The sequence below is a fragment of the Prosopis cineraria genome, unplaced genomic scaffold (assembly GCF_029017545.1).
Source record: "Prosopis cineraria cultivar Desert tree isolate PC_DT_omini unplaced genomic scaffold, ASM2901754v1 PC2, whole genome shotgun sequence".
Classification (NCBI taxonomy): Eukaryota; Viridiplantae; Streptophyta; class Magnoliopsida; order Fabales; family Fabaceae; genus Prosopis; species Prosopis cineraria.
The window spans coordinates 8197908-8221995 of NW_026555333.1; the positions used below are offsets into that span (position 1 = coordinate 8197908).

The 24088-nt window shown below is 33.4% G+C and overlaps 3 protein-coding genes across 6 annotated transcripts; 1 reads left to right on the plus strand and 2 right to left on the minus strand.

The window, feature by feature from the left end:
- The first annotated feature begins 338 nt into the window (after positions 1–338).
- LOC129303067 (pentatricopeptide repeat-containing protein At4g31850, chloroplastic) lies at positions 339–4567 on the plus strand. Its single transcript, XM_054942077.1, has 2 exons — positions 339–4104; positions 4203–4567. Exon 1 carries the CDS (start codon positions 552–554, stop codon positions 3879–3881), a length of 3330 nt encoding a protein of 1109 aa, XP_054798052.1. The 5' UTR covers positions 339–551; the 3' UTR covers positions 3882–4104; positions 4203–4567.
- A 724-nt stretch (positions 4568–5291) lies between these two features.
- On the minus strand, positions 5292–7758 carry LOC129302326 (kinesin-like protein KIN-7N). Of its 2 annotated transcripts, none has more exons than XM_054941114.1 (4): positions 6648–7758; positions 6162–6232; positions 5948–6080; positions 5292–5806 (listed from the first exon to the last, which is right to left on the minus strand). In XM_054941114.1, exons 1-4 carry the CDS (start codon positions 6753–6755, stop codon positions 5672–5674), a joined length of 447 nt encoding a protein of 148 aa, XP_054797089.1. In that variant the 5' UTR covers positions 6756–7758; the 3' UTR covers positions 5292–5671. The 2 variants fall into 2 exon arrangements, with proteins under 2 accessions (XP_054797089.1, XP_054797088.1); XM_054941113.1 differs by having other exon boundaries at positions 5292–5809.
- A 152-nt stretch (positions 7759–7910) lies between these two features.
- On the minus strand, positions 7911–14625 carry LOC129302324 (probable protein phosphatase 2C 60). 3 transcript variants are annotated; one of them, XM_054941111.1, is made up of 11 exons: positions 14245–14625; positions 12791–12913; positions 11759–11822; positions 11181–11289; positions 10531–10684; positions 9957–10082; positions 9677–9800; positions 9217–9293; positions 8976–9028; positions 8484–8538; positions 7911–8278 (listed from the first exon to the last, which is right to left on the minus strand). In XM_054941111.1, the coding sequence occupies exons 2-11, from the start codon at positions 12905–12907 to the stop codon at positions 8099–8101; spliced, it is 1059 nt and encodes a 352-aa protein (XP_054797086.1). In that variant the 5' UTR covers positions 12908–12913; positions 14245–14625; the 3' UTR covers positions 7911–8098. The 3 variants fall into 3 exon arrangements, with proteins under 3 accessions (XP_054797086.1, XP_054797085.1, XP_054797087.1); XM_054941110.1 differs by having other exon boundaries at positions 14237–14625; XM_054941112.1 differs by lacking the exon at positions 14245–14625 and adding an exon at positions 13820–14103.
- Positions 14626–24088: the final 9463 nt, after the last annotated feature.

Sequence of the window (24088 nt, forward strand, 5' to 3'; positions counted from 1 at the left end):
TATTAAATTAAAATTTTTAATATTTTAAAATTTTTTAAATGTCAACATAATTTTTAATTTTTAAAATTTTATTTTTAAAATATAAAAATAAATATTTTAAATAATTCAACTGAATTACTGAAGCTGAATTACTAAGTTAAAGTTTAAAATTTTTTTTATAATATGATTAAAATTATAAAAAATTAAAATTTAAAGATTAAGTTATAATTAAATTAAAATAATGAAAAATAAATAATTATTTAAAATTAAAAAAAATTTAGAGGTCGGGGCAAATTTTTCGAAAATGTAAAATGCTTGTGGAAGCCAATGCTTCGCGGACGATTATGTCAATGTTTATCCGCAGCTTATTGGTTCGCACTTCAGCAACCATGTCTGTGTTGCCTCTCTCTTTTACGCCCAGGTTAGCGCATGATTGTCTTCTCTGTTCTACTTCTGGTTACTAGCTTGAGCTGTTATTCACCATTAAATAAGCGGGCTTTCTTCGTGCTTTCCAAAATTCATTCGCCTGAGTCCGTTCCTTTGTCTACTATTATAATTATTAATGCGTTTCCATGGCAGTCTTAGTCCTCTGCTCAAGCATGTGTCGTAGTAGTATATCCTATGATTGTGCCTTGACGGATGGTAGTATCTACGTTTTAAACTATAATGCGTGGTCAAGACGGGGGAATCTTGTAAATACGAAGATTTTACCCCATGGTTCTACGATGAAGGGGAAGAAACATGGAGCAAAGCAAGTGGGCATTGGAGCGAGTTGTTCACATGAGGTGGTTATGGTGAATGAGAAGAGAAGAGACAAAGTGTCATCCGAAGAAGTTATGAGCGTCCTCAAGTCAATGTCGGAACCTAATTTTGCTCTTTCCTACTTTAAGTCAGTTGCCCAGTTGCCGAATTTTGTGCATACGACCGAAGCATGCAATTACATGCTTGAGTTCTTAAGGGTTCACAGGAGGATCGGAGATATGGCTGTTGTCTTCGATTTGATGCAAAAGCAGATTATCAAGAGAAATTTGAATACATACTTGATCATTTTCAAAGCTCTTTCCGTCAAAGGTGGGATTCGACAAGCCCCATTTGCACTTGGAAAAATGAGGAAAGCTGGGTTTGTCTTGAATGCATATTCATATAACGGACTGATCCATCTACTGCTCCAATCTGGTTCTTGTCGAGAGGCTTTGGAGGTTTACAGAAGAATGGTCACGGAAAAAATAAAGCCTAGCATGAAGACCTACTCAGCGCTAATGGTAGCCTTGGGGAAGAGAAGGGATACTGGAACCGTAATGGGTCTATTGGAGGAGATGGAAACGTTGGGTTTGAGGCCAAATATTTATACATATACTATATGTATCAGAGTGCTTGGGAGAGCTGGGAAAATTGATGATGCCTATGGGATTTTGAAGAAAATGGAAGATGATGGATGTGGACCAGATGTTGTTACTTACACTGTTCTAATTGATGCACTTTGTGCTGCAGGCAAACTTGACAGAGCCAAGGAGTTATATACTAAGATGAGAACCAGCAGTCACAAGCCTGATCGAATAACCTACACTACCTTAATGGATAAGCTCAGTGACTGTGGTGACTTGGATGCAGTGAAAAAGCTCTGGAGCGAGATGGAAGCTGATGGTTATGCTCCTGACGTGGTTACTTACACCATACTTATTGAAGCTTTATGCAAATCTGGGAATGTTGAACAGGCTTTTGCTATGTTAGATGTCATGAGCACTAAGGGAATTTTTCCAAATCTTCATACTTACAACACACTGATCTCTGGACTTCTGCGGTTGAGAAGGTTGGATGAGGCAATGGAGCTTTTCAACAATATGAAATGTTGGGGTGTTGAACCTACAGCCTATACATATGTTCTTTTCATTGACCATTATGGAAAGTCTGGTGATCCTGGAAAAGCTCTTGATACCTATGAGAAAATGAAAAGTAGAGGAATTGTGCCAAGTATAGTAGCCTGTAATGCTTCTTTATATAGTCTTGCTGAAGTGGGTAGGATTAGAGAAGCAAAAGAAATATTCAATGAGATTCAAAATTGTGGGCTTGCTCCAGATTCAGTAACATATAATATGTTGATGAAGTGCTATAGCAAAGTGGGGCAAATAGATGAAGCCTTAAAGCTTCTGGTTGAGATGATGGGCAATGGGTGTGAGCCTGATGTAATTATAGTCAATTCTTTAATTGACACACTTTACAAGGCTGATCGGGTTGATGAGGCATGGGAAATGTTTGGGAGAATGAAGGATATGAAGCTTGCTCCCACAGTTGTGACATACAACACTTTACTTGCTGGATTGGGGAAAGAAGGGAAGCTTCAAAAGGCACTTGAATTGTTTGAGAGTATGACAGAATGTGGATGTCCCCCAAACATAGTAACTTTTAACACACTCCTAGATTGTCTTTGCAAGAATGATGCAGTTGATTTGGCCTTGAAGATGCTATATAAAATGACAACGGTGAATTGCATTCCTGATGTTCTGACTTATAACACCATCATCTATGGTCTGATCAAAGAAGATAGAACTGATGGTGCATTCTGGTTTTACCATCAGATGAAGAAATTTCTCTACCCTGACCAAGTAACTTTATGCACCCTCCTTCCTGGTGTTTTGAGGCTTAGGAGGGTTGACGATGCTGTTAAGATTGTTGAGGAATTCAAGCACAAGGTTTGTTTACAGACAGGCAAACAATTCTGGGAGGAATTAATGGATGGTATTCTAATTCAAACCAAATTAGAACAAGCCATTTTATTTGCTGAAAAATTAGCACGCAATTCGATTTGCCAAAATGACTCTATAGTTTTACCACTAATCAGAGTACTGTGCAAGCAAAACAAGGCCATGGATGCTCAAAATTTATTTGATAAATTCACAAAAACCTTGGGAATTCACCCAACCTTGGAGACATGTAATTGCTTGATGGATGGGCTTTTGGGATGTAATATCAATGAACAAGCCTGGGATCTTTATGCCGAGATGAAAAATATTGGTTGTGGCCCAGATATTTTTACCTACAACTTGTTGCTTGATGCACTTGGGAAATCTAGGAAGATTGATGAACTTTTTGAGCTGTACAAGGAGATGCTTTCTAGGGGATGCAAACCTAATGCAATAACCCATAATATTATCATTTCCGCCCTTGTGAAATCTAACAGCTTAAACAAAGCGTTAGATCTATACTACGATCTTGTAAGTGCTGATTTCTCTCCCACTCCTTGTACATATGGCCCTCTTATAGATGGTCTTCTGAAGGCTGGAAGGTTGGAGGAAGCATTGCAACTCTTCGAGGATATGTCTGACTACCAATGCGAGCCAAACTGTGCAATTTACAATATTCTCATTAATGGATTTGGGAAAGCAGGTAAAATTGAAACAGCTTGTGATTTGTTCAGAAGGATGGTTAAAGAAGGAATAAGGCCCGATTTGAAGTCTTATACTATTCTTGCAGAGTGCCTCTGCAAGGTAGGTAGAACTGATGATGCTCTGCACTACTTTGAGGAACTAAAGCTAACTGGCCTTGATCCTGACTCGGTTTCTTACAATCTTATCATCAATGGTCTTGGAAGATCACGTAGGTTGGAGGATGCTCTTTCTCTTTTCAATGAAATGAAAAGTAGGGGCATTACTCCTGATCTTTACACTTACAATTCACTGATTCTTAATCTCGGGATAGCTGGTATGGTGGACCAAGCGGGAATGATGTATGAAGAACTACTACAGGCGGGTCTTGAGCCTAATGTCTTCACTTATAATGCTCTCATTCGAGGATATAGTATGTCGGGCAATTCAGACCGAGCCTTTTCAGTGTACAAAAAGATGATGGTTGGGGGATGCAGCCCCAACTCGGGAACATTTGCTCAGCTTCCTAATCAATGCTGACTTTTTATCAGGTGGAGTCATTTGTTATGTGTCTATTTGATGGGGTCATCTGGGGTAACTACGGCCCAATATCATTTGAATGATATTGCATTCAAGTAGCTTGTAACTGGTTTACTCCAGGCATTATAACTTCTGGCCTCAACAATCTCGAGGACTATATGTATATTACTTTAAGTCTGGCAACGCCTCAACAATTTACAGCACCTGTCAATCAAATTGAACTGTGAGTATTCAACCCTTGCAGAATATATTTTACACCTTCCGAGACAGAATACAAGTTTGCAGTTGTTTCTATTGAAACAGTACTTTTGGTGATTGCAGGCCTACGCTCCCAATCAATGTACACCTTCATCTTAGATACTTGGAGGAGGAACAAGCTGTCGCGAGATACCATCACATGAAGACTCAAATCGATACAGTTTGTGAAAAAGTTGTAGTTATTCATACTGACCAAATAAGTACAGCCTTAAGTTCTTTGCTAAAGATTGCTGCCCTTCCTTGTGTGTACTTTAGATGAACAATTTGTATACGCTATTCGAAATTGCCAAATAGAATGTATTAGAGAATTGGTGAGTTGAATGGCAATATTACAAGCTTCAGAGATGATGAAATATAAGTTTGCATTTTCTGTGTAAACAGAATATTATTCGAAATATTTCCATCATCCACGTATCGAAATTTCTTAAGTGTGGCATCTACTTGAGTTCTTTGCACTGGGCGAATAAGGGGAAAAAAGGATTTATTTTATTCCTCGTACTCTATATAATGCACAAGATTTACATTAAATTTAAATTATTAAAAATATGATTCCCCTCACTAGTAGCTTAGTAACATACAAGCTTTTCTCTAAGTGAAAGATTGTGAATTCTATCCCACTTACAACTTTAAGCTATTGGTACCTGCCTTTTTAATTTAAATAAAAAAAAATTACGTGTCCCCTCCAATTATATATTTGTAAATCATATAGTTGTAAATATTTTAATACAAACAATTCAATATTCGTTAGTTATGAACACTGGAATGACTTATTTTTCAATCTCCATTCAAAACATGTCTAGTTGTTACCAAATAATATTTATAAATATTTTAATACAAACAATTCAATATTCGTTAGTCATGAACAGTGGTATGACTTATTTTTCAATCTCTATTCAATACCTAAAACATATGTCTAGTCATTACTAAATAATATTTTTAAAAAAATGAAAATGAGCAAAACGATTGCTAAAATACCTTTGCATTGGTCGATGGTTCCATATCAAATAATGAAATATGAAATCATCAATATCAGTATTAATAGATAAAACAAACTTCAATACACTATTCATTAATTATGAACATTGCTGCTCATTCCTCTAACTTCATGCAATCTAATCTAATTCAAATCAATAAAAGTAGGATTCCCTCCCATAACAGATTTGCGAAAGGCCCATGGAATTATTTATTATTCTAATAAAAATAGTGCTCAACAAACTAACTATATCTCTATCTCTGAACAAAAAGCACTGATAAACCAAATCAGGAACAGATTTCTAGCAAGTGTACTTGAAGGTTAAATAAATCACTCTACAGTTACACATTGCATTTCTTCAACTAAATATTGCTTCGGAATCCTAAACCAGCTATCTTGTTTCCAAAAATCAACATTTACTGGGAAAAAATTTTCCAACTCCGATTTCGGAGACTTGCAGGTATAAGGGAAGTCAGAAACTAAGCAACATGAAACAAATGGCATGTTCGTCATCGACCAAACAAAGCGTTGCTCCTCCATTCGCTGAAAATAAAGGAATTCAGACTTTCAAAGAGACCTTTTCTTCCCACGATATTTTCTTCTTTCCACCTTTATTGTCATTGGTTAAGCAATTGTGCAGCTTCTTTTTTATGCATGATTTCATCCACGCCAGCTCCTCCCTCCCTGTTCCTTCCTGCTAAATGATTGACTGTGTTAAAGGAAGTGAATGGAAACAAAATCCTAATCATTCTAGTTTTCAAAGTCCAAAATCCCTCAGCTCGGTTGTTTCTTCAAATTTGAAAGCAGAAGTTGGATTTTCCAGGAAATTCAATACCTCATGGACAATGTAATTTAGATCCTTCCTAATGAGCACATCAAGGGCATCAACATTTTGATCAACAGAGAGTTCTGATCCAACTTTGCTTAACTGTATCTTGGTTAGATAATTACATCGTTGCCTCAAGAACCTGAGAGCAGAATGCAGAGTCACAATTTATACAGAAACTAATAGATACAGTAACCGCAAAAGAACTCGTCGTGTTTCATACCTAACTTCTTCTACAAGTATTTCTCTCTTCTGCTCGTGAGCTTGCAATTTCTTTTTCTTTGAAATAAATTCCTGTCACGTTGTTGTAACTGGTAATCAATGCAAACTGGAGAAGACAAAAGCTCAACCAAACCTAAATATATTCTTCCCACTTCAAACCTTCAAATATTTCCACGGTTTACCAAGCCTTCAAATATTTCTAGATAAGAGTCATAAAAATCTGTAGGCAACAATAATGGAGTAACAAAAAGTATAAAACAGGAACTTTTTAGAACCTTCCTCCAGAGTAACGATGCAAACATTTTCAGACATAAAAAGATTCATTTCCACCTCGAAATTATTTCGCTTCAGTGGCATTACTTTGGGATTAAAAATGAGGACTTCTAGAATCAAAAAGCATAATGTAAGCCGCGAGACAAACTACGGCATAGAACACATACTACGAAAATCGAAAGTATAATTAAAGCAATTAAAATGGAACTCTAACCTTCTGCAACTCCAGAAAGTCTTCCAACAAGCAAAGGTATTTGCGCTTAACCTTCGAATCATTAAGGGAGCCATAAAATTGATGAGAATTGACAAAACCCCCTTTCATCTTAACCTTGAATTTTGAATTTTGAACGGAAGGAGCAAAAGAGCAGGGTCGAAGGGGAAGATTTCCAATAGTAATCACAGGAATAATATAAAACCTCGTTTTTTTCCGGAAGGGTAAAGTCAATTATGAGTATTTGGAGGGAATTAGAGGAAGAAGGATTCTGTATATGCATGTGAAAACAGAGCCCGAAAAAGACAGAAGAAATAACAAATGAGGGAAGTAAAGGATTGTGTTTTGTGAAGGGGAGGTGTGGTTGGAGGAGAATAGAAGACGACATACGCATGGAGCTTTGCCTTCAATGTATCGTCGCGTTGTTTTAAAACTATTTTGTTTTTCTCCATAAGGGAAATTATAGTCCAGCGGGGCCAGTTAGAGAGAGAAAGAGCACTGGAAAGAGAAAGGGATAGATATCTATCCATCTGTCTGACTTGAAAGCCTTGAAACGCAGAAAAGGCAGCAGATTGATCGTTCATGGGCTTGCAGCTGTAACCTTTCGCGAATAGGAATGGTGATGAGTGATGACCCTTTTGTAGCTGCTCATTGCGAGTCGCAAATGGAGGCATGAAATTACGAGAATACCCTCATGTAATTCCGGGACGCCTGCTTCCGCACTTCCAAAAGAGAGTCACGAATCCCAAAATTACCCCCGGAAAATTAGGGATTATCGTAATCGGGACTGACTTCGTTGATTTTTATTCGAAAATGGAAAGTAATTCTTCTCTCTGAGTTGAAAACTATCGCCCAAAGGAAAACAACACGATGTGATGACTTTGAACCTAAATTCCCCCAAAAGATTTAATTGTTTGCTTCCAAGCTTTTAAAATATAAAAATAATTATATCAGCATTTAAAATTGTATAGTCAAAATTTTTCATTCATGAGATTAGCAATGTTAAAATTAGAGAACTAAAAAAAATTAAATTTTTATTATATAGCTTTCAATTTAATTCCCAACAGATTGTTGGCGTCAAAATTTCGAATTTTGCCTGGGCTAGCACTGCCAGTGGGACACAATAAACAGGTAGACAAAAACCAACTCGTGGCTAGTCTAAGTTGCACATGAAGGACCGTGTCCACTGATAGCTAAATTGGGTGGAGGGGCTTCCCTAAGCCGTCCTCTCTAACGACAATCTGCGATTTAGAGGAAAGAAGGCAGTTGAAAGGGCGAAATAAAGCAATATTTTTCTTATGATTCAGAATATTGTAGGTAAAGGTAAAGGTAGCTGAAAAAAGGACCATGACCATCCGGACATATTCAAACCAGTGGTCCACAGTGTATATATAACCCTTATGAACAGCTGCACCCAAAAGGCCCATTAAATTTGGCTTTTCTTTGGTTTTGGTTCAGATTGATTCAATTTGTTCGTTTGAAGTGGATTGCTCTGCTGCTACTTCAGTGGACCGGGTGGGTTTCTTGAATTGCACCAGGATCATTGTCATGTTATCACATCCCTCGCCTCCAACAGTTGATGGTGCCAAACACCGATCAAGTACTCTCTCACATACGGTTGAGAGTTTCGTTTCCTGCATAATTAGATAATATCATGTCAATAATCAATTATCAATTATCTCATTAGAATAAGGTGTCTGTCAATCGAATCTTCACCTAAGTTACTACCATCACGTCTCAATCAGACACACATAATAAAATCTCACAATCTCTGGAAAAGAATGGTGGCGCCTAGTTAAATTAAGCAGAATCCTTGCTAAGAAGAACATTCAAACTTACCGACAGCAACTGTTCATGCACATAATCTACCAATTGCTGGCTGGATAAGCAATCCCTGAAATAATTAGAAATGGATCCCGTCACAAAAATTCTTGGATTTAATCAAGAGACTCATTGCAGGCGAAGTATAATATGGATTTGTCCAAAGCCAAATCCAGAAATCATATGAATGCTATGTAGACAAATGATAAGTAATAAACAAAACTAGTAAAGGCAGGCAGGCAGCATGTAAGGGCATGAGTTGCATCTTGCAATTCACAAGATCACACACCGCGTTGGTATTAGCAAAACCATCCATATCTTGGGCAAGAAACAAGAAACTTCTCCCATCCTAGTATCATCAATTCATTTTCCTCACCGGTCTTAAAATGAAAATCCCACTGGGTATGAAATTTTGAAAAAAATATAAACATCTGTCATACCCTACAAAACTACATCATAAATATCCAATAAAAGCCAGCATACAAAAGCATAAGACATTAAGAAGCATACCATATTCCGTCACATGCTAGCACTAGAAACTCATCTTCATCACAAAGCTCCACCTATAAAAATGTTCACAGCAAAACAATGTATCAATCATGACAGATGGATATCAAAAGTCAGGTACTTGAACACGTAACAGTGACAGTGAGTCAGAACCAATCATTTCTTTGCCGATTCTACCATAAGGGGAGAACAAGTTTGCTACAGATCTCTACATAAATTAGGAAGTTAGCAGAAACAAACTTACAGTGTTTATATCAGGATTGGCAGTCACAATTTGTTTATCAGCGGGCAGAAATTTATTCTGTTTAAATTCCATGTCACCTGCAGTAAATGGGCACCAATTAAGATTGTAGAACAATCCACCAGCCTACGAAAAAATAATCTATCTTCTCACTTAGATAACCATGTACAAGACACACAAGCAAGCATATAACATGTATCCATACGAATTAGAAATCTTCATTAATGTGGATTTAAAAAGATCTCCATGGAAAAGAACCTCCTTTGACCTAAAAAACAACCAACATAAATCCAAACAAAGTAATCAAGAAAAGAAGAAAAATGCCTATCAGTTTAGGTGCTTATTTATCATGTCCAAAATTTTCATATCTCCACGACTTACAGATACAAAGGACCAGGCTACAAGAAAATGAAAAAGAAAGGGAATATAATCTTCAAAAAGTCCAATGTCCATAGGTAATTACCTATAGCTCTTGCAAGATTTAAACTGCCATTAACTCGCCCCGCATGAATAAAACCGCCAGCTTTTAAGATTCTTTCCTTCTCAATCTCAAGATCAGGTTTGTGGTCTCTAGATAAATTATATGCCTGTAGTTGTAGCCCAAAGTATGATAGTCATCCCACCAAGTCGCCAACACAAATGACAGCATAGATATTTATCTGTACTTGCACATGGATATTTCCATGAAAGCAGCGACTATAATTTTTTCTGATACAAATGAAGAATTTCCATTGTAAAGTTACCTGACCCTTCCTAGATATCACACATCTTGAATCCCCAGCATTTGCAACAAGAAGTAGGTTGTTTCTAATTACTGCAACACAGGCAGTGCTTCCTGAAGTAGGTCCAGCAAAATCAGAATGAGGTCCCTAGTAATAACAAATACGTTCAAATCAGAGTATTAAAAAAATAAAAACAAAAGGAGAAATACAGAAAAAATATAAATTTACTTGAGATGCAAAAAACCAGTTCATAGAAAAAATTTAGGAAAAATATAGCTTTTGATCCTTGAATTTGTTCCTAATTATCAACTCAGTCCTTAAACTTTGACTCAAAACAATTCAGTCTTTCCATTTTCTTGACTTGATACAACTCAATCCTATAATTTCCTAACTCAATAAATTACAAGGACTGAGTTATACTAAGCTAAAGTTCAAGGATTAAATCAATAATTAAAAGAAAGTTTAGGGACTAAAAGTTATACTATCCCAAAAATTTATTAACTTAAAAAACAATTTATAATTAATAAAAAAAAACTAAAGTGATGGTGCTGAAAAGAAAACTTGAAGGCGTCACTCTTCAAAATCTCATACACACCTCCTCAAAGGCCCAATCATCAACCTGGTCAGTACCATCACTGCTTCGTGGAGACCAAATCAATCCTTCTATCATCCCAGTAAACTTGTTTATCTTATCACCTAAGACAGCTAATTCCCTCCATCCCCTCTGACCACGCATCATCTCATCCATTCTGTATAATAATAGCATAACAGTTTAAACTTTTTTCCCAATGTTTTCACGCCCAGAGCAGTGGGAAATACATAGAAAGTGTTGGCGATGAACTTATGAACAGTTTTCTTTTGGCTTTCTGTTTTAGGAAAAAGGGCGGGAGGAGAGTTGATGTTGTCACACTTAATACCTACATCATAACCAGCAACTCACAACTTGGCATTACAAAATGCTAATTACATCATCATCATTACTTCACTCACTCAAGTGATTGGAACAAATCCATAGGACTTGCGGATTGAGACCAAAGAAACCCTCACGTCTTTGTGTATTGAAATGACATTTTCTAGAAGAACTAGGAAGTGAAATTTTCGTTCAACACAAAAGTTTGAATGGTATGACCAAGACTAAACAACACAGTAGCATGAAATATGCCTCAGTGATGAACTTGTGGAATAAAGAACACTGGAACCACCAGTTAAGTCATTAAAAAAAGGGACCGTGTTTTTTCATCTGACCTGAAAAAAGCTTTCTGAAGAGAGGTTCCTATATCTCCAGCTGTATATGCTTCACTTTTGAGCACCTGTTGGTGAAGATACTTAGCACAAAACTTAGCAACCACCTTACCTGAAAAGTTTAGGAATAAGTGAGCATCCGTACAACAGCATCAACTGCAAAATAAACAGCAGTCACCCTCCCTTTCTTTCCCAGGTACGAACCAGAGAATTTGGTAGTAAACTCTACACATTCTATGAGTAAAACTTAAGTAAACAAGATTTGACAAACAAGGACCTCATATTGCTCACAAGAGAATGGTCTTAAAAGGACAAGGAAAAAGCAGCTACCTATTCAAGGGGAAGGGGAACATAATCCAGAAGCGTGATCACTTTTTTAAATAGTCAGAGAGCTTGGAAAAGAATTTCTGCTTTTAATTTTCTGTATCTTAGAGAGGTGGGAGAGATCTTCTCCAAAAGGGAAATGAAAAAGAAAAGGACAAAAAAATATTACTGTAACATGGGGAGAAGACGCCATTAACAAGATATTAAAACTGGCACTCTCCTATCAACTCAAGTAGAGAAACCACTTCAAATCTTACCTCCATGACCATCATAAACACCAAAAAACGAAGTGGACGCATCAAGATCTGGATAAGCAGCATGCTAGCAGAAGAGAGAAGAGAAAAACCAACAGTATATTAATGGTTTTAACTTAAAAGCAATCAAAATCTAACAGAATTCAGTTAACCAAGTCCAAATTCCAAAAAGAGCAGTATAGTAATTCATTTCTCCAGAAATAACAATTCATTGGACCGAAAAACTATTGCCCATAAAAGCAAGTAAAACCCAATTATGCCATAAACTAAATAGTTGAAGGCCATTTGATAAATTATCAGATAAAGCTGAAGACAATCCCTAGTAGACAAAGAGCTTAATATTAAGGGAACCTTGTAGCTACATTTGTGTGACAGAGTTGGAAAAGATCATGTGCGCGCGCGCATATGTATGTATGTATGTACTTGCTTCTAGCAAAATTGAGGTGTAGAAGCCCAAAAAAAAAAAAAAAAAAAAAACCATACAACCAATTATTATATTAGAGGAAGCAAGTTCCTCCTGTCTATTTTCCAAACAAACAAAACAACAATAACAAGTCTTATCCCACTAAATGGGATTGACTACATAGGTTGCATGACATTATTGTACTCTATCAACAACCAAATCTGAAAAGCATTTCCATAAAACCTAGCTATATGCTGAACTTCTTAAGAGGGACAAGCTGAGCCGTAAACCCCATTACTAATGAAATTATCTGCTAGTCAATGTATACATACCAGTACTTTAAAACTTTGGAAGGCTAATGGGAAAGAGAAAGGAGTATTGGGTAACAAACTTTATCTCCTTGCATTGCAACTAGACAAACAAATGAAAGCAATCTGAAAAAAAGTGTCAAACAGAGTTCAGACTTCAGAATTTATGTTGGTTCACACCTTATACAGCCTAGCCTACTTTTACTACATCTCCCAAGGTAACTTCTTACCAGTTATGATATGGGACATTGATCAGGCAAAGATATTCACTTCACAGGATTCAGGTTCATAACCAAACAATTATTCAAGTTATAGAATACTCACAGCATCTTCCATTGTTGCACGCCAACCTTGCATGGATGATAAACCATATCTAAGATAGTTGTTCTCACCATCTTCAGAAAACTTCTCAGTTTTGGGACTGCTAAGATATATTCCCATTTCTATCTGAATTAAAAGGGAAAAACACTTCACTGTGAACAGAAGAATAGATAAGAACTTGCACTGAAACAAGTAATAGAAAATAAAATCTCAATTTCATTTAAAAGCATGCCTTATGACTGTAAATGCTACATGGAGCAGAGAAAATTAGAATCCAACAGGCAAATCAAAATTTTTCTCTTTAATGAATCATAATGTGATGGTGATATCGATCAAGCAACCTGTATGGGAGATGTCAAGGGTAAATGCAAGGAATATCTGAATGGTGAGAAAATGATATTAAAAAAAAAAAACTCAATTAGAACTTCAGCAATAAGTGATTATCAGTTTTAAATGGAAAATATTTGAAAGCATATAAAGATTAGATAACAAGACCAGATAAATGCATAAGGTGTTCTCATCCTATTACAGAAGCGGATGGCTGAGGAGTACAGGCGAGAGCTAATGTTAAAAGATACATGATCAAGCGAGGGTCCAAGCAGCAACTAGAGGATAGGCAGGCACACTCAAGGAGCAAAAAGCGAGCATCATACCATAGTACATACAAAAAGGAAACAAAAAACCATAAATTTCGTTAATATAACATGTACTTTGTGTTAAAGGGAAAATGTTTTACCCAGAAAAAACCATATTTGGAGGAAATTTTAGATAACTTGGAAGTCTTAGTATACTATAAGGACTGTGGTATATGCTGTAGGGTTAGGGACGACAAATCCCTAAGATCGCAATAGACGACACAGGGACGATCAACGTTACGGAACAAAAAACATGTACAAAATACAATCATGGATACTGATTCAAACTCCAAACATGAGGTAATGATTTTTTTAACCAGATTAGCGAAATCATATCTTCATTCAGCGAAGCGTCAGCCAGAACATTACAGAGCCATTTTTCGCATCAGATGATTACCTTGATTTCAAAAATCAAAATATAGTCGGAATTCCTAGACAAAACCCGCGAGTTTTAAGACTTTCGGTTCGAAGATTATAGTTATGGAAGTTAACAGAAGCTTCAAGCACGCGAAGCTGCGGTGCATCGCTTCACACTAAAACATCAATTGACTTGCAGTATAAAATCCGAGACCCTGAAGTGATAGCGGATGCCACTTCTGGTTTTGGATGAGAAAAAAACGTAACCCACTAGGGAAGGGAAAAAAACGCAAAAAAAAAAAATAGTAATCCAGATCAATCAGAGCCACAAAAGGTAAAATCAAGGAAAACCCAGATGATAATCCAACCCTTTAATGAATTAAACTGGGAGGGGTACAAAAACAAAACGAAAAGAAATATTACAACTCATAAGAATAATCCATAATTCAGAGCGTAGCCACTTAACCGGCGTGGCCTCTTCCGCGGAGTCGGAGATCAGCACCAAAGTGACAGCGAAAGAAAATGAAGGCGACTTCAGAAGTAACTCTGAGCAATTTAGGAAGATATTTTTTTCTTGGAGAAGAGAGGGGGGAAGTGAATGATAGACAGTAAGGAGCTAGAGAAAACGACGGCTTTGGATAAAAAGGGGGAAAAAAAGATAGAATGAAAGGGGAAACAAAACGCCAAGCGCTACTAAGAAAAAGAGAGGACTGCGCAGAAAAAGGGACTGGGATTGGACTTCGTGAATTTCCGGGTGAGTGCTCGTGGCAGACGACGATGCTCTCATGCCTTGACTCCCTCTATCCCGCTCCTTCCGACTTTGTTCTCATCCCGTTCATGAATCATGATCTTGTCCGTTATTTTTGTCTTCGAAGCTTTTATTCGCTGGGGTTAGACAAATTCGGATCAAAATTCTATAGGATTTACCCTCTAAAATTTTCTAAATTTAAAAATATTTGACGATTAAATCAACGTTCGACATCCGACAATCTTGTTTTTTTATAGCCAAAGGGGCAAAGCCCAAACAACTTTCACAATCTTATTATATATTACATATAACAAATAAAACCATGTATTTTATTTAAGTGACTTTTAATACTGTTATGCTATTTGATATCAAATACTTTTAATTTTTTGTTTTACATATATATTATACAATTATATTGTCCTACGTTTATATCGCAGCTAATAAATTAAAATCTAACACATTTATCGTCATTTTATATGTTCAACGGTTTAAAACTCACACATCCAAAAAATATATAGAGTGAATTTTAGAAAATTTTGATTCATAAAATATCCCCATTCTTAGGTTTTTTTTTTTTTTTTTTAGGGTTGAGATATAAATTTGCCTTCGAAGTTTTCATTCAAGCGTGTCTTACATACTTAAATGTTTTCTGGCACAATATCACCTTATTTCTCATTTTGGTACAATATCACCATGCCATTATCTTTGATTGCTGTTAACTTTGAAATTCTGACCATTTTATGCTATCTTGAGCTACCACCTCACGTTCCATGCATAAGCGATCAAAAATCTGAAGACCAAAAGGCTGCAAGCATGTAGGGGTTACGGTTCTTGGATCTAAACAGATTTTGGAAGGCTTGAAATTATCTCTGTTTGTGACTCTTCAAGTTTCTTTTATAGTGTTGTTCTGGATTTCTTTGTTTGATTTTAATACGAAGTTTTAGTTTTTTTCTCTAACCGTGAGAAAGTCCATGTTGAATTTTTCATCGTGTTTTTAAATTTTTATCCACTCGTCTTCTGATTGAAAATCCAAACGAGGCTTTTTTTATTATTATTATTATAGAGATGAATGTTTGCTTTGTTTCTTTAACTGAAGAATGTCGTCCCTATATGTCTATTAGAGAAAGCTACGAGCATGTTGGCTCAATCCCTTCCATAGCTTTAATTCCCAACTTCTTCAAAGCAACGGGTATGCTTTTGAAGCCTTTCGAACAACTCTTGCTGCAACACCACACAGACTACCTCATTGCTGTATTCTTCTTCCCATGGGCAAGTGATTCTGCAGCCAAGTTTGGGATTCTAGGGATTGTAGTCAAAATCATTAAAACCAAACAATAAAATCAATAGATCCCAGAACGAAAAAAACAAAAACCAAAAATCATTGAACAAAACCATGGCAAGGAAGGATTCGAAGTCAACAAAGTCAATATGGGTATAGAATGATGCTCTCAGTGAACAAATCGTTGAACAAAAACATGGCAGGGAAAGGATTCGAAATCAATAAACTCAATATGGGTCTAGGATGATGCTCTCAGTGAACAAGTCGTTGAACAAAATCATGGCAGGGAAAGGATCCGAAAGCAAAATTGACAACGAATCATTGATGACGAGGACAAAATCGTTGAACAAATCTGAGCCTGCCAAACCATTGAACCTAGAAATCGAATAGCGTACAAATCCATAATGCTCGAGGACTCATAACGAGAAACCCATTGTTGCTAACCCAGAAACCCATCAAACCTATAAAATCAGAAAGAGTTCGTGAAAAACCCATCTTGTTCTTCTTTCTCTTCAAAAACCCACCCAGCATCTTCTTATCATCCCTTTTAGCGTACAATTTCTCCCTGGCTGTGGGTTTGTGGGCTCGTCCTCCTCTTCTACCTGGAAGCTTGACGGAGAAGAAGGTCAAACGGTGATGATTGAGCGCTTCAGTGTTTCAATTATGGCTTCTGGATTTTTCATGGAAAATGAAACGGAGAAGAAAAGGAAGACAATGGGTTTCTTTTCTCTCTTTTTTCAATGCATGAAAATGAACACGTTGGATCTGTTTCTTTTTTAAATTTTAAATTTTTTAACGTTCCATCTAGGCAGCTATCAACACTGCACATAACAATCAAAGTTAATATACTGTAAACACGGTCAAACCTGAACGATTTGGCAAAATTGTATTAAATTGAAAAATGTTAGGATAATATTGTACGTAACAAAATTTAAAAATACTAGATGCCCCTGTATGAAAACCTTAAAGATAAATTTATACATTAACCTTTTTTTTTTTAATGCCAACTTGTGACCTGTGAGTTTGGAGTGCTGAGTTATCATTTATTAAGCAAGTGGTTGCAATTAAAAATTACTCCTTCCATCTGAAAATATAAGATATTTTTTATGTGAAGTAAGATGTTAAAAAATATAAACTATTTTAAATATTTAAAGTTCAATTAATGATATTTTTAAAAATATCTTAATTAAGGGTGTAATTAATAAATTTATTAATTAAAACACCCTATTAAATATAGATAAATATAAAAAGAATATGTAATTTTAAAAACTTAAGAAAATATGATTAGGTTAAAAGTGTCTTGTGATGATGAATGGAAAGAGTATCCCTAATACACATGATAAATTAAATTTAGAGAACATTATCTATTACTCTATTAACAAAATTATGCTTTTTTGGCCTGTATATGTGTCTTCTAGTTCTAGCTACTATAGTACTAATTCAAATTATAATTTTAGCTAATAAACAAAAACTGCCTATAGCGATGAGAAAAGGTACTCCTATTCTGAAAAAGCATACATGATTTTTCATGCAAATACACTTGAGTTTTAAAACTGAAACACAATTCTATGTTTAGCCCCAAAAAAATCACAATTTTATAACTTTTTAATAATGTAACTGAATTAAATTTTATTATGTGATATTTTGATGTACTGATATACTAATATTAGCTTTATATTCAACATTTTTTAAAAAATAATTTATATTCAACATTTTTTAAAAAGAATCATATTCACATAAATTATAAAGGAAGAACTAATTTTTACTATTTTATAGGTTCAAATTCTCCTAAAACACTTAAGAAAATAGTTTTTTGGTTAACACAAAATTAAGTTTGGATTTGGGGCTCGTCAAAATTATAGTGGAGTATTAGAATGAAACACATGAAAAAAAAATTATTCTTAATTATTTTTTAGGACGGGACATAAGTATTTTTTAGGACGGAACATTCTTAATTATAGTTGATGGATATGCGCGCATTTGCTCGCCACGAAAGGGATATAATAATAAAATAAAATAAATGCCTGTTTGATGACTTTAACAATACCACAGCACACGCCTAATTTTTAGCAAGGGCGGTAAATGTGGATAAATAAAGTTGCAAGTTGCATGCACAATATAGCGTGGCATCTTTTCAAAATCCTGTTTGATTTTTTTGGCCAAAAAATCCTGCTTTATTTAAAAGATAGAATATTATATAATTTTTTTAATCGTTCTATCAACTATATCCAATATTATTTATTTCTCTCGCATTAAAACCAATAAAAGCTCTGTCAAATAAAAAAACCATTGAAAGCAAAAGATGTGGTGGTGGAGGGACGCTCCAATATTAGCCTTAGGTGTATCCTTTGATTCTTGAAAGAATTATATTAAAGTTTTAAATAAAAAAATTAATTATTATAAAGTGTAGTGATAATTGAATTAAGAAAATTGATAATTAATTGTGTTGTGAATTTTTTTAATTCAATTATTAATAAATTTTATAATAATTAATTTTTTATGTAAGATTTAAATGTAATTTTTTCCTGATTCTTTTAGTGGGAGACAAGTCAACATGAACTTTCGGCCACCACGCCAACAACGCGGATAGGAGATCTCTATCTACTGTACGATTTATTTAGCCCTAATGAGATTTCGGAATTTTGACAATATCTTTTGTGATTCATCATTCATCTCCAATTTTTTTTTTTTTTTGGTGTAGCATTCGTCTCTGATTTTAATGCTAGTATTTGTTTTCTAAAGATTTCGCCCCATGCTTCACGATTTTCAAACTTCGCTGGCCCCACAAAAATACAAATAATAATTGCTGCTTTCCCACATGTGTATATTTTCATTTGTTCTTTCATTAGGGTGTGTTTATATTTCAATTAAAAAAATTAATTATTAAAATGTGATGATGTTTTGATAAATTTTAAAAATTGGTTATAATAAAATTAATTATGTTTGGATAATTTTTTCACAATCAATTTTAAGTAGATAATTCTACTATTAAAAATGATGAGATAATGATATTCAGAATTGATTTTTTAAAATGAAATAAATTTTAGCTTGTTCCAAATGAAATTTAAAAAAATGAAGATGTTTAGATAAAATTTTTTAAATTCATGATTTTAAACCTATAATTGATTTTAAAAAGATATCCAAACGGGCCTTAGAGATAATAATATTTAAGGTATTTTCAGACATTAAATAAAAACATATATTTGAATAAGAATTTGGACCACAGGTCATTGTATTTAAAGAATTAGTTTCTTCCACTAGATCAAATTATTATTGATAGTGCCTTTTAAACATATACCAATCCAATTGGGTTTTTTTTATAAAAGAATTTATATGCCTAATCTTATATATTTGATAATATATTTTATTTAATAAAATTAAGATAAATGGATGTTTTTATAAATTATTTATTTTCATTCATTCTATAATAAATTTTTGATATTAATATCATCAATACATTAAAATTCACATATCATAGTTTGATTGAATATGAATATATTAAGTGTATAGGATGAAGTATTCTCTTATCTGGTTTTTAATTATAGTATTGCTATATAAATTGAGTTTTCCAAACTTAAAACCAGCAAGACAGCCTTGTAGCTCGAAAACTATCAACAAAAATTTCACGTTCATGAAAAAATTTGACTATATACTCACGACAATGTGACAAATTATTATTGCACTTGTAGCAACATCACAAACTTAGCCAAAAATTATTTTTATAAAAAATGAAGCAACTGAATCAAGCTATTTGCCATATGCAATAACATCACAATTTAAATTACTATTTCACTTGAATTGCCACATAAATTCAAACAAAATATTGTCTTTTTCTCCTTCATCTTCTACTTCATTAGTGTTGTCCTTGCAAGTATCTTCAAATAAAAACTCCGAGCCTCTTTTTCATGAGTTGATATTAAGAACAAGAGCGAATGCAAGAAAATCTAAGAGATTGATATATTATGGATTCCATAAGTATAAAAATAAAGATGTTTAATCAAAATTGACAAAAATGTGTTGGATGATTTATTTTTTTTATAATTGATAATTTTTTTGCACCACTTAATAGTGGAGGCTACCCATTGCTCATTGAAAAAAAATTTGTTGCTGAACTTGTACCTTTACCCTATGCTAAGATGGAGTGCTGTGTATAATTTTTTAGTCAAAATTTTATGAACCCCACCTAAAAAGTTAATGTCCATTGAATGAAATCAATGATAGGCACTAAATGCTTCATTTTTAAAAGTTAAAAAATTATTTTACATCACTTCATAATATAAGCTACTTAATGTTCTTAAAAAAATAATTTATGATCAAATTTATAACTTTGTCCTAAAATTTAATCGTGAATCGGCAAGCCTGAAGGCAAGACAGATAAAGTGCTATATCTTTTCAGCATTTTGTTTTTCCACCGATCAAAAATAGTAAAATACTAAAATGGAGTTAATTATGGAAGACAAACAAAATTCCCTTCATTGGATTCCTCCCAACAAACTCCATGGATGCAAAGTGACGGTGAAAGGTAACAGAGTGTACAGGAGTGACGTGTTCTTTGCTAGAAACAGTGTGAAGAAGGTCGAAATCAATGATACGAAGCTCCTCTAATTTCTAAACCAATTCAATGTCATTTCACTTCGATGATCGAATATTCGAATTTGCCTGCTGTGTGAACTCCAGTCTCCAATTGTCTTTGCAACTCAAGCAATTCATCATCCATGACCGAGTGTATGAATTTTGGTTAGAGATTTCACTTTCCTAAGTCTTCAATCCAATGCGGCGTCTCAATTGCAAGAAAAAAAATCAGGTTGGCACAAAATGATTTTTCAAGACGAGACTATGAGGAGCCAGGGGCTCTCGTGCTCTAGTCCTCGAATACACGTCCTATCGACGACAATGGTGACATGAAAACCAAAGAGAGGTTTAGGTGCGGCCTCAAGCATTGCTTTGAAAATATTCCACGCGCTTTGTTTTTGTATTGGTGGTTGTAAATTTTTATCTCACCTGCAAAGAAGAAAAGGAAGAATATCAAGAGAGAAGAACAGGAAGAATGCATTCGTTGAAATTTTTTTAGAGAGGTAAAATAGTACTTTTACATTAAAATTAATTAACATACAAGCCCGCCCCCTAAAAGTTGGAAAATAATTACTAACAATCTATTTGAAATTGTTTAATTTTATTATTTAAAGAATTGATATTTTGTAGAACATGTTCGAAAATAAAAAAATAATAAATTTTTTTTTAGAACAATAATCTCAAAACAACTACAAAATGTTTCTGTTTTTTTATGCTCCAAAATAATATTTAATTTTTTATTCTTTAAAATACTTTTTAAAAATAAGTTATCAAATTTTTTTTTAAGAACAAAAAAATTCTTTTCAAAACAAGTTGTCAAACAAGCACTACATTTTACTACACTTGACTATTATTTAGATATTTCAAAAATATTTTTCAGTCATTTTCTCTATGTATAATCCCAAATAACAATAGGTCTACTTGATAAGAACAAGCATCCACTGCCTTTTTTTTTTACCTCGATGACAAGTATAAGCTTGAGCTCTAGATTCTATCTTGAAAGTTGTCCCATCTTATTAGAAAATGGGATGGAACTAGCAAGTCTCACCGTCACGATAAAACAAATAGCATAGAAGAAAAGCTTTAATAATAACATTCATTAATTAAAATTTTAAATTACATAACTTATTAAATTTAAAACCTAAACAGCACAAGTATGTGAATTACAACAATTATTGAATTACATCAATTACAATTACAAATGTAGAGCTTAAAGTCAATTATATATGAAACATAATGCATTACGATAACAATTGCAAATAATATTTAGGTTACAAGAGCAACAACAATAGACAAGTCCAACATAATATCAAATTATTATTATTTTTCTTTAATTAAAATATGTTAAGTCAGTGATTTTTCAAAAATAAAGCAAAAAATACAATATAAATAAAAATTATTAAATAGGTAGATATAAGAATAAATTATATTAATATAATTAATATATTATAAAAAAAGACATTACCCTATATACTTACTGTGTCGTTAAAATTATTAATATTAAAAATAATATATATCTATATAACATCTAGGATGGAATAAGATTGTCCTAGAGGCAATTTCATATCCTGTCCCATCCCATCTTAAAACCCTTTATCTTCTTGTCTCACAAACTTCTACCCGGATTGCTTTTAGGTCAAAATAAAATTCATCCCAATATGATTGAGATTAAATTGAATTAATTAAAATGGATACAAATTGAACGCTCATACCCAGAATGCCAAATATTGTCAAGGGATCACAGCTGGGGAAATTATAACGAACGACCTTGAAAAAATAATATTCATTTAAGAAGGTATTAAAAATGATTATTATCTAGAAGGATCAGATATCAAAATATTATTTTAAAGATATTATATTATCCCTAATCATTTTCTAACCACACCTCACGCATTATATTCGACATTTTCTAAACAAAAACATATCATCTGTGGGATTTTTTTTTTTTTGTAACAGAGATGAAAAACAACAAACAAACACAAAGCTAAATTAATATCCGAGAACTGCAACAAGTTAATAATCTCATCTACTTTAAAAATCCACGAGTTCAGATATCGAGACACCGCATTTTTGGCAAATTGAATAATTATTTCAAAAGTAAAGACTTTATAAAATCATATTAATTTAATTTTTAAAAGTAAAGATTTTAAAATAATTATAATGATTCAATTATTTAAAATTAAATATTTTTAAATTATACTGTTTTAATTAAATTTAATACTGCATTTTATTTTTGGGTGTGAAATTGAAAGCTACGAAATTTATTTTCAAAATGGTACTTTTATAACTTGGGCAGTACCTTATGTTAATTTTAAGGCTGGCGCAATTTATGCTATGGTTATAATAATTAATTACGCTTACTTTAGTCCTTTATCTTAATTTTCATTTTTACAATATTTTTAAATAAATTTTAATAGTATTAGATTCCTCTTTCTAATTTCTCCATTCTTAATTATGATGGACGTGGTGAATCAAGGCGGCGGGTAACAGCGTGCCGTAACTCTTTCCAGATTCTAATAATACAATTTGAGTTCTAAAAACGCTTATATTTTCTCAGGGTTTGATTTTAGTCTATAAACAGAAAAACGACTCAGGACATATTTGATTTTTATTTTTAATTTTTTATATTTTTTAAAATAAAGAATAAAAACTTGTTTTAGTAACCAGTAAGGGTTTTAAATTTAAATATTTTTAAAATTATTCTCTTTTTTTTAAATGCAAACATCTTATAAATTTTTTTTATTTAAAAAACACATTATATTTGATTAATATAAAATATAAAATACCCTTTAATTATGGATAACCACCATCCTAGGTCAATGCTATAAATCACAATGACCACTACTATGGACCAATTTTTAATTTAACCTAATCAAACATATTTTTTGTTTTAAAAAAATTATAAAAAATAGTTTGGAAGATAGTTTTAAAAATAAAAAATAAAACAAAATAAAAAAATTCCTTAATTTTTTGTATCCCTTAACCCCCTTTTATACCCATCCAATGGGTACATCAGGTGTATCTCTCTGATGAATCAAATTCAAAAACACTAATAATTACAGCTTTCAAAAAGTTCAAAACTAATTGTTTATTTCACCTTTCAGCTTCGTGAGGAGTCTAATTATTTTTTAAATAAGTGAAGTTTTTTTTTTTGGTAAACAATATGGTATTTTGTTAATACTGGAAAAAGTTTGACTTTTGTTTTTCACTCACACTCAACCAACCAATAACCTCTTGGATCGAGTTGAAACAAGTCTCCACTCTCGGAAGCCTGTTGATAGTTGAGCCAAGTCTGCTTTACGATAATTAATAAGCGGTAATCTTAGCCTTGCTTCTTTATTTTATTTACTTTTTAGTATTATCTCGATTTTGAATACCTTCATTCAATCAGATTAAAAAATATATATATTTTAGGCTCTTGAAAAGGAGAATATTTAATTTGAACTATTTTATTCCCCTTATTAAAATTAATTTCATATCCGTGCATTTGCAATTTGCATGGAGATATGTAAAAATTGTTTAAAGATAACTAAAAGCTGGAAACAACACGTACCATCCAAAATTTTAATAATGATATAAATTAACCATTAGAAAAAATTACATCTAAAGACCATTCAGGAGAACCATTCGCAGGCAATAACTGAGACGAAAATGGTAACATGCGCTTTTCTTTCTGAATAATAACTTGCGTTAGTCATTATCTGCACATT

Coding starts and splice junctions, on each gene's coding strand:
- LOC129303067 (XM_054942077.1), top strand. CDS start 552: ATGGCAGTCTTAGTCCTCTGCTCAAGCATGTGTCGTAGTAGTATATCC.
- LOC129302326 (XM_054941113.1), bottom strand. CDS start 6,755: ATGAAAGGGGGTTTTGTCAATTCTCATCAATTTTATGGCTCCCTTAAT. Junction 6,233..6,647: donor ACTTTCTGGAGTTGCAGAAG/GTTAGAGTTCCA, acceptor ACAACGTGACAG/GAATTTATTTCAAAGAAAAA. Junction 6,081..6,161: donor ATACTTGTAGAAGAAGTTAG/GTATGAAACACG, acceptor TTCTGCTCTCAG/GTTCTTGAGGCAACGATGTA.
- LOC129302324 (XM_054941111.1), bottom strand. CDS start 12,907: ATGGGAATATATCTTAGCAGTCCCAAAACTGAGAAGTTTTCTGAAGAT. Junction 10,083..10,530: donor ATGATTGGGCCTTTGAGGAG/GTGTGTATGAGA, acceptor TGTTATTACTAG/GGACCTCATTCTGATTTTGC. Junction 9,029..9,216: donor CCAATCCTGATATAAACACT/GTAAGTTTGTTT, acceptor ACATTTTTATAG/GTGGAGCTTTGTGATGAAGA.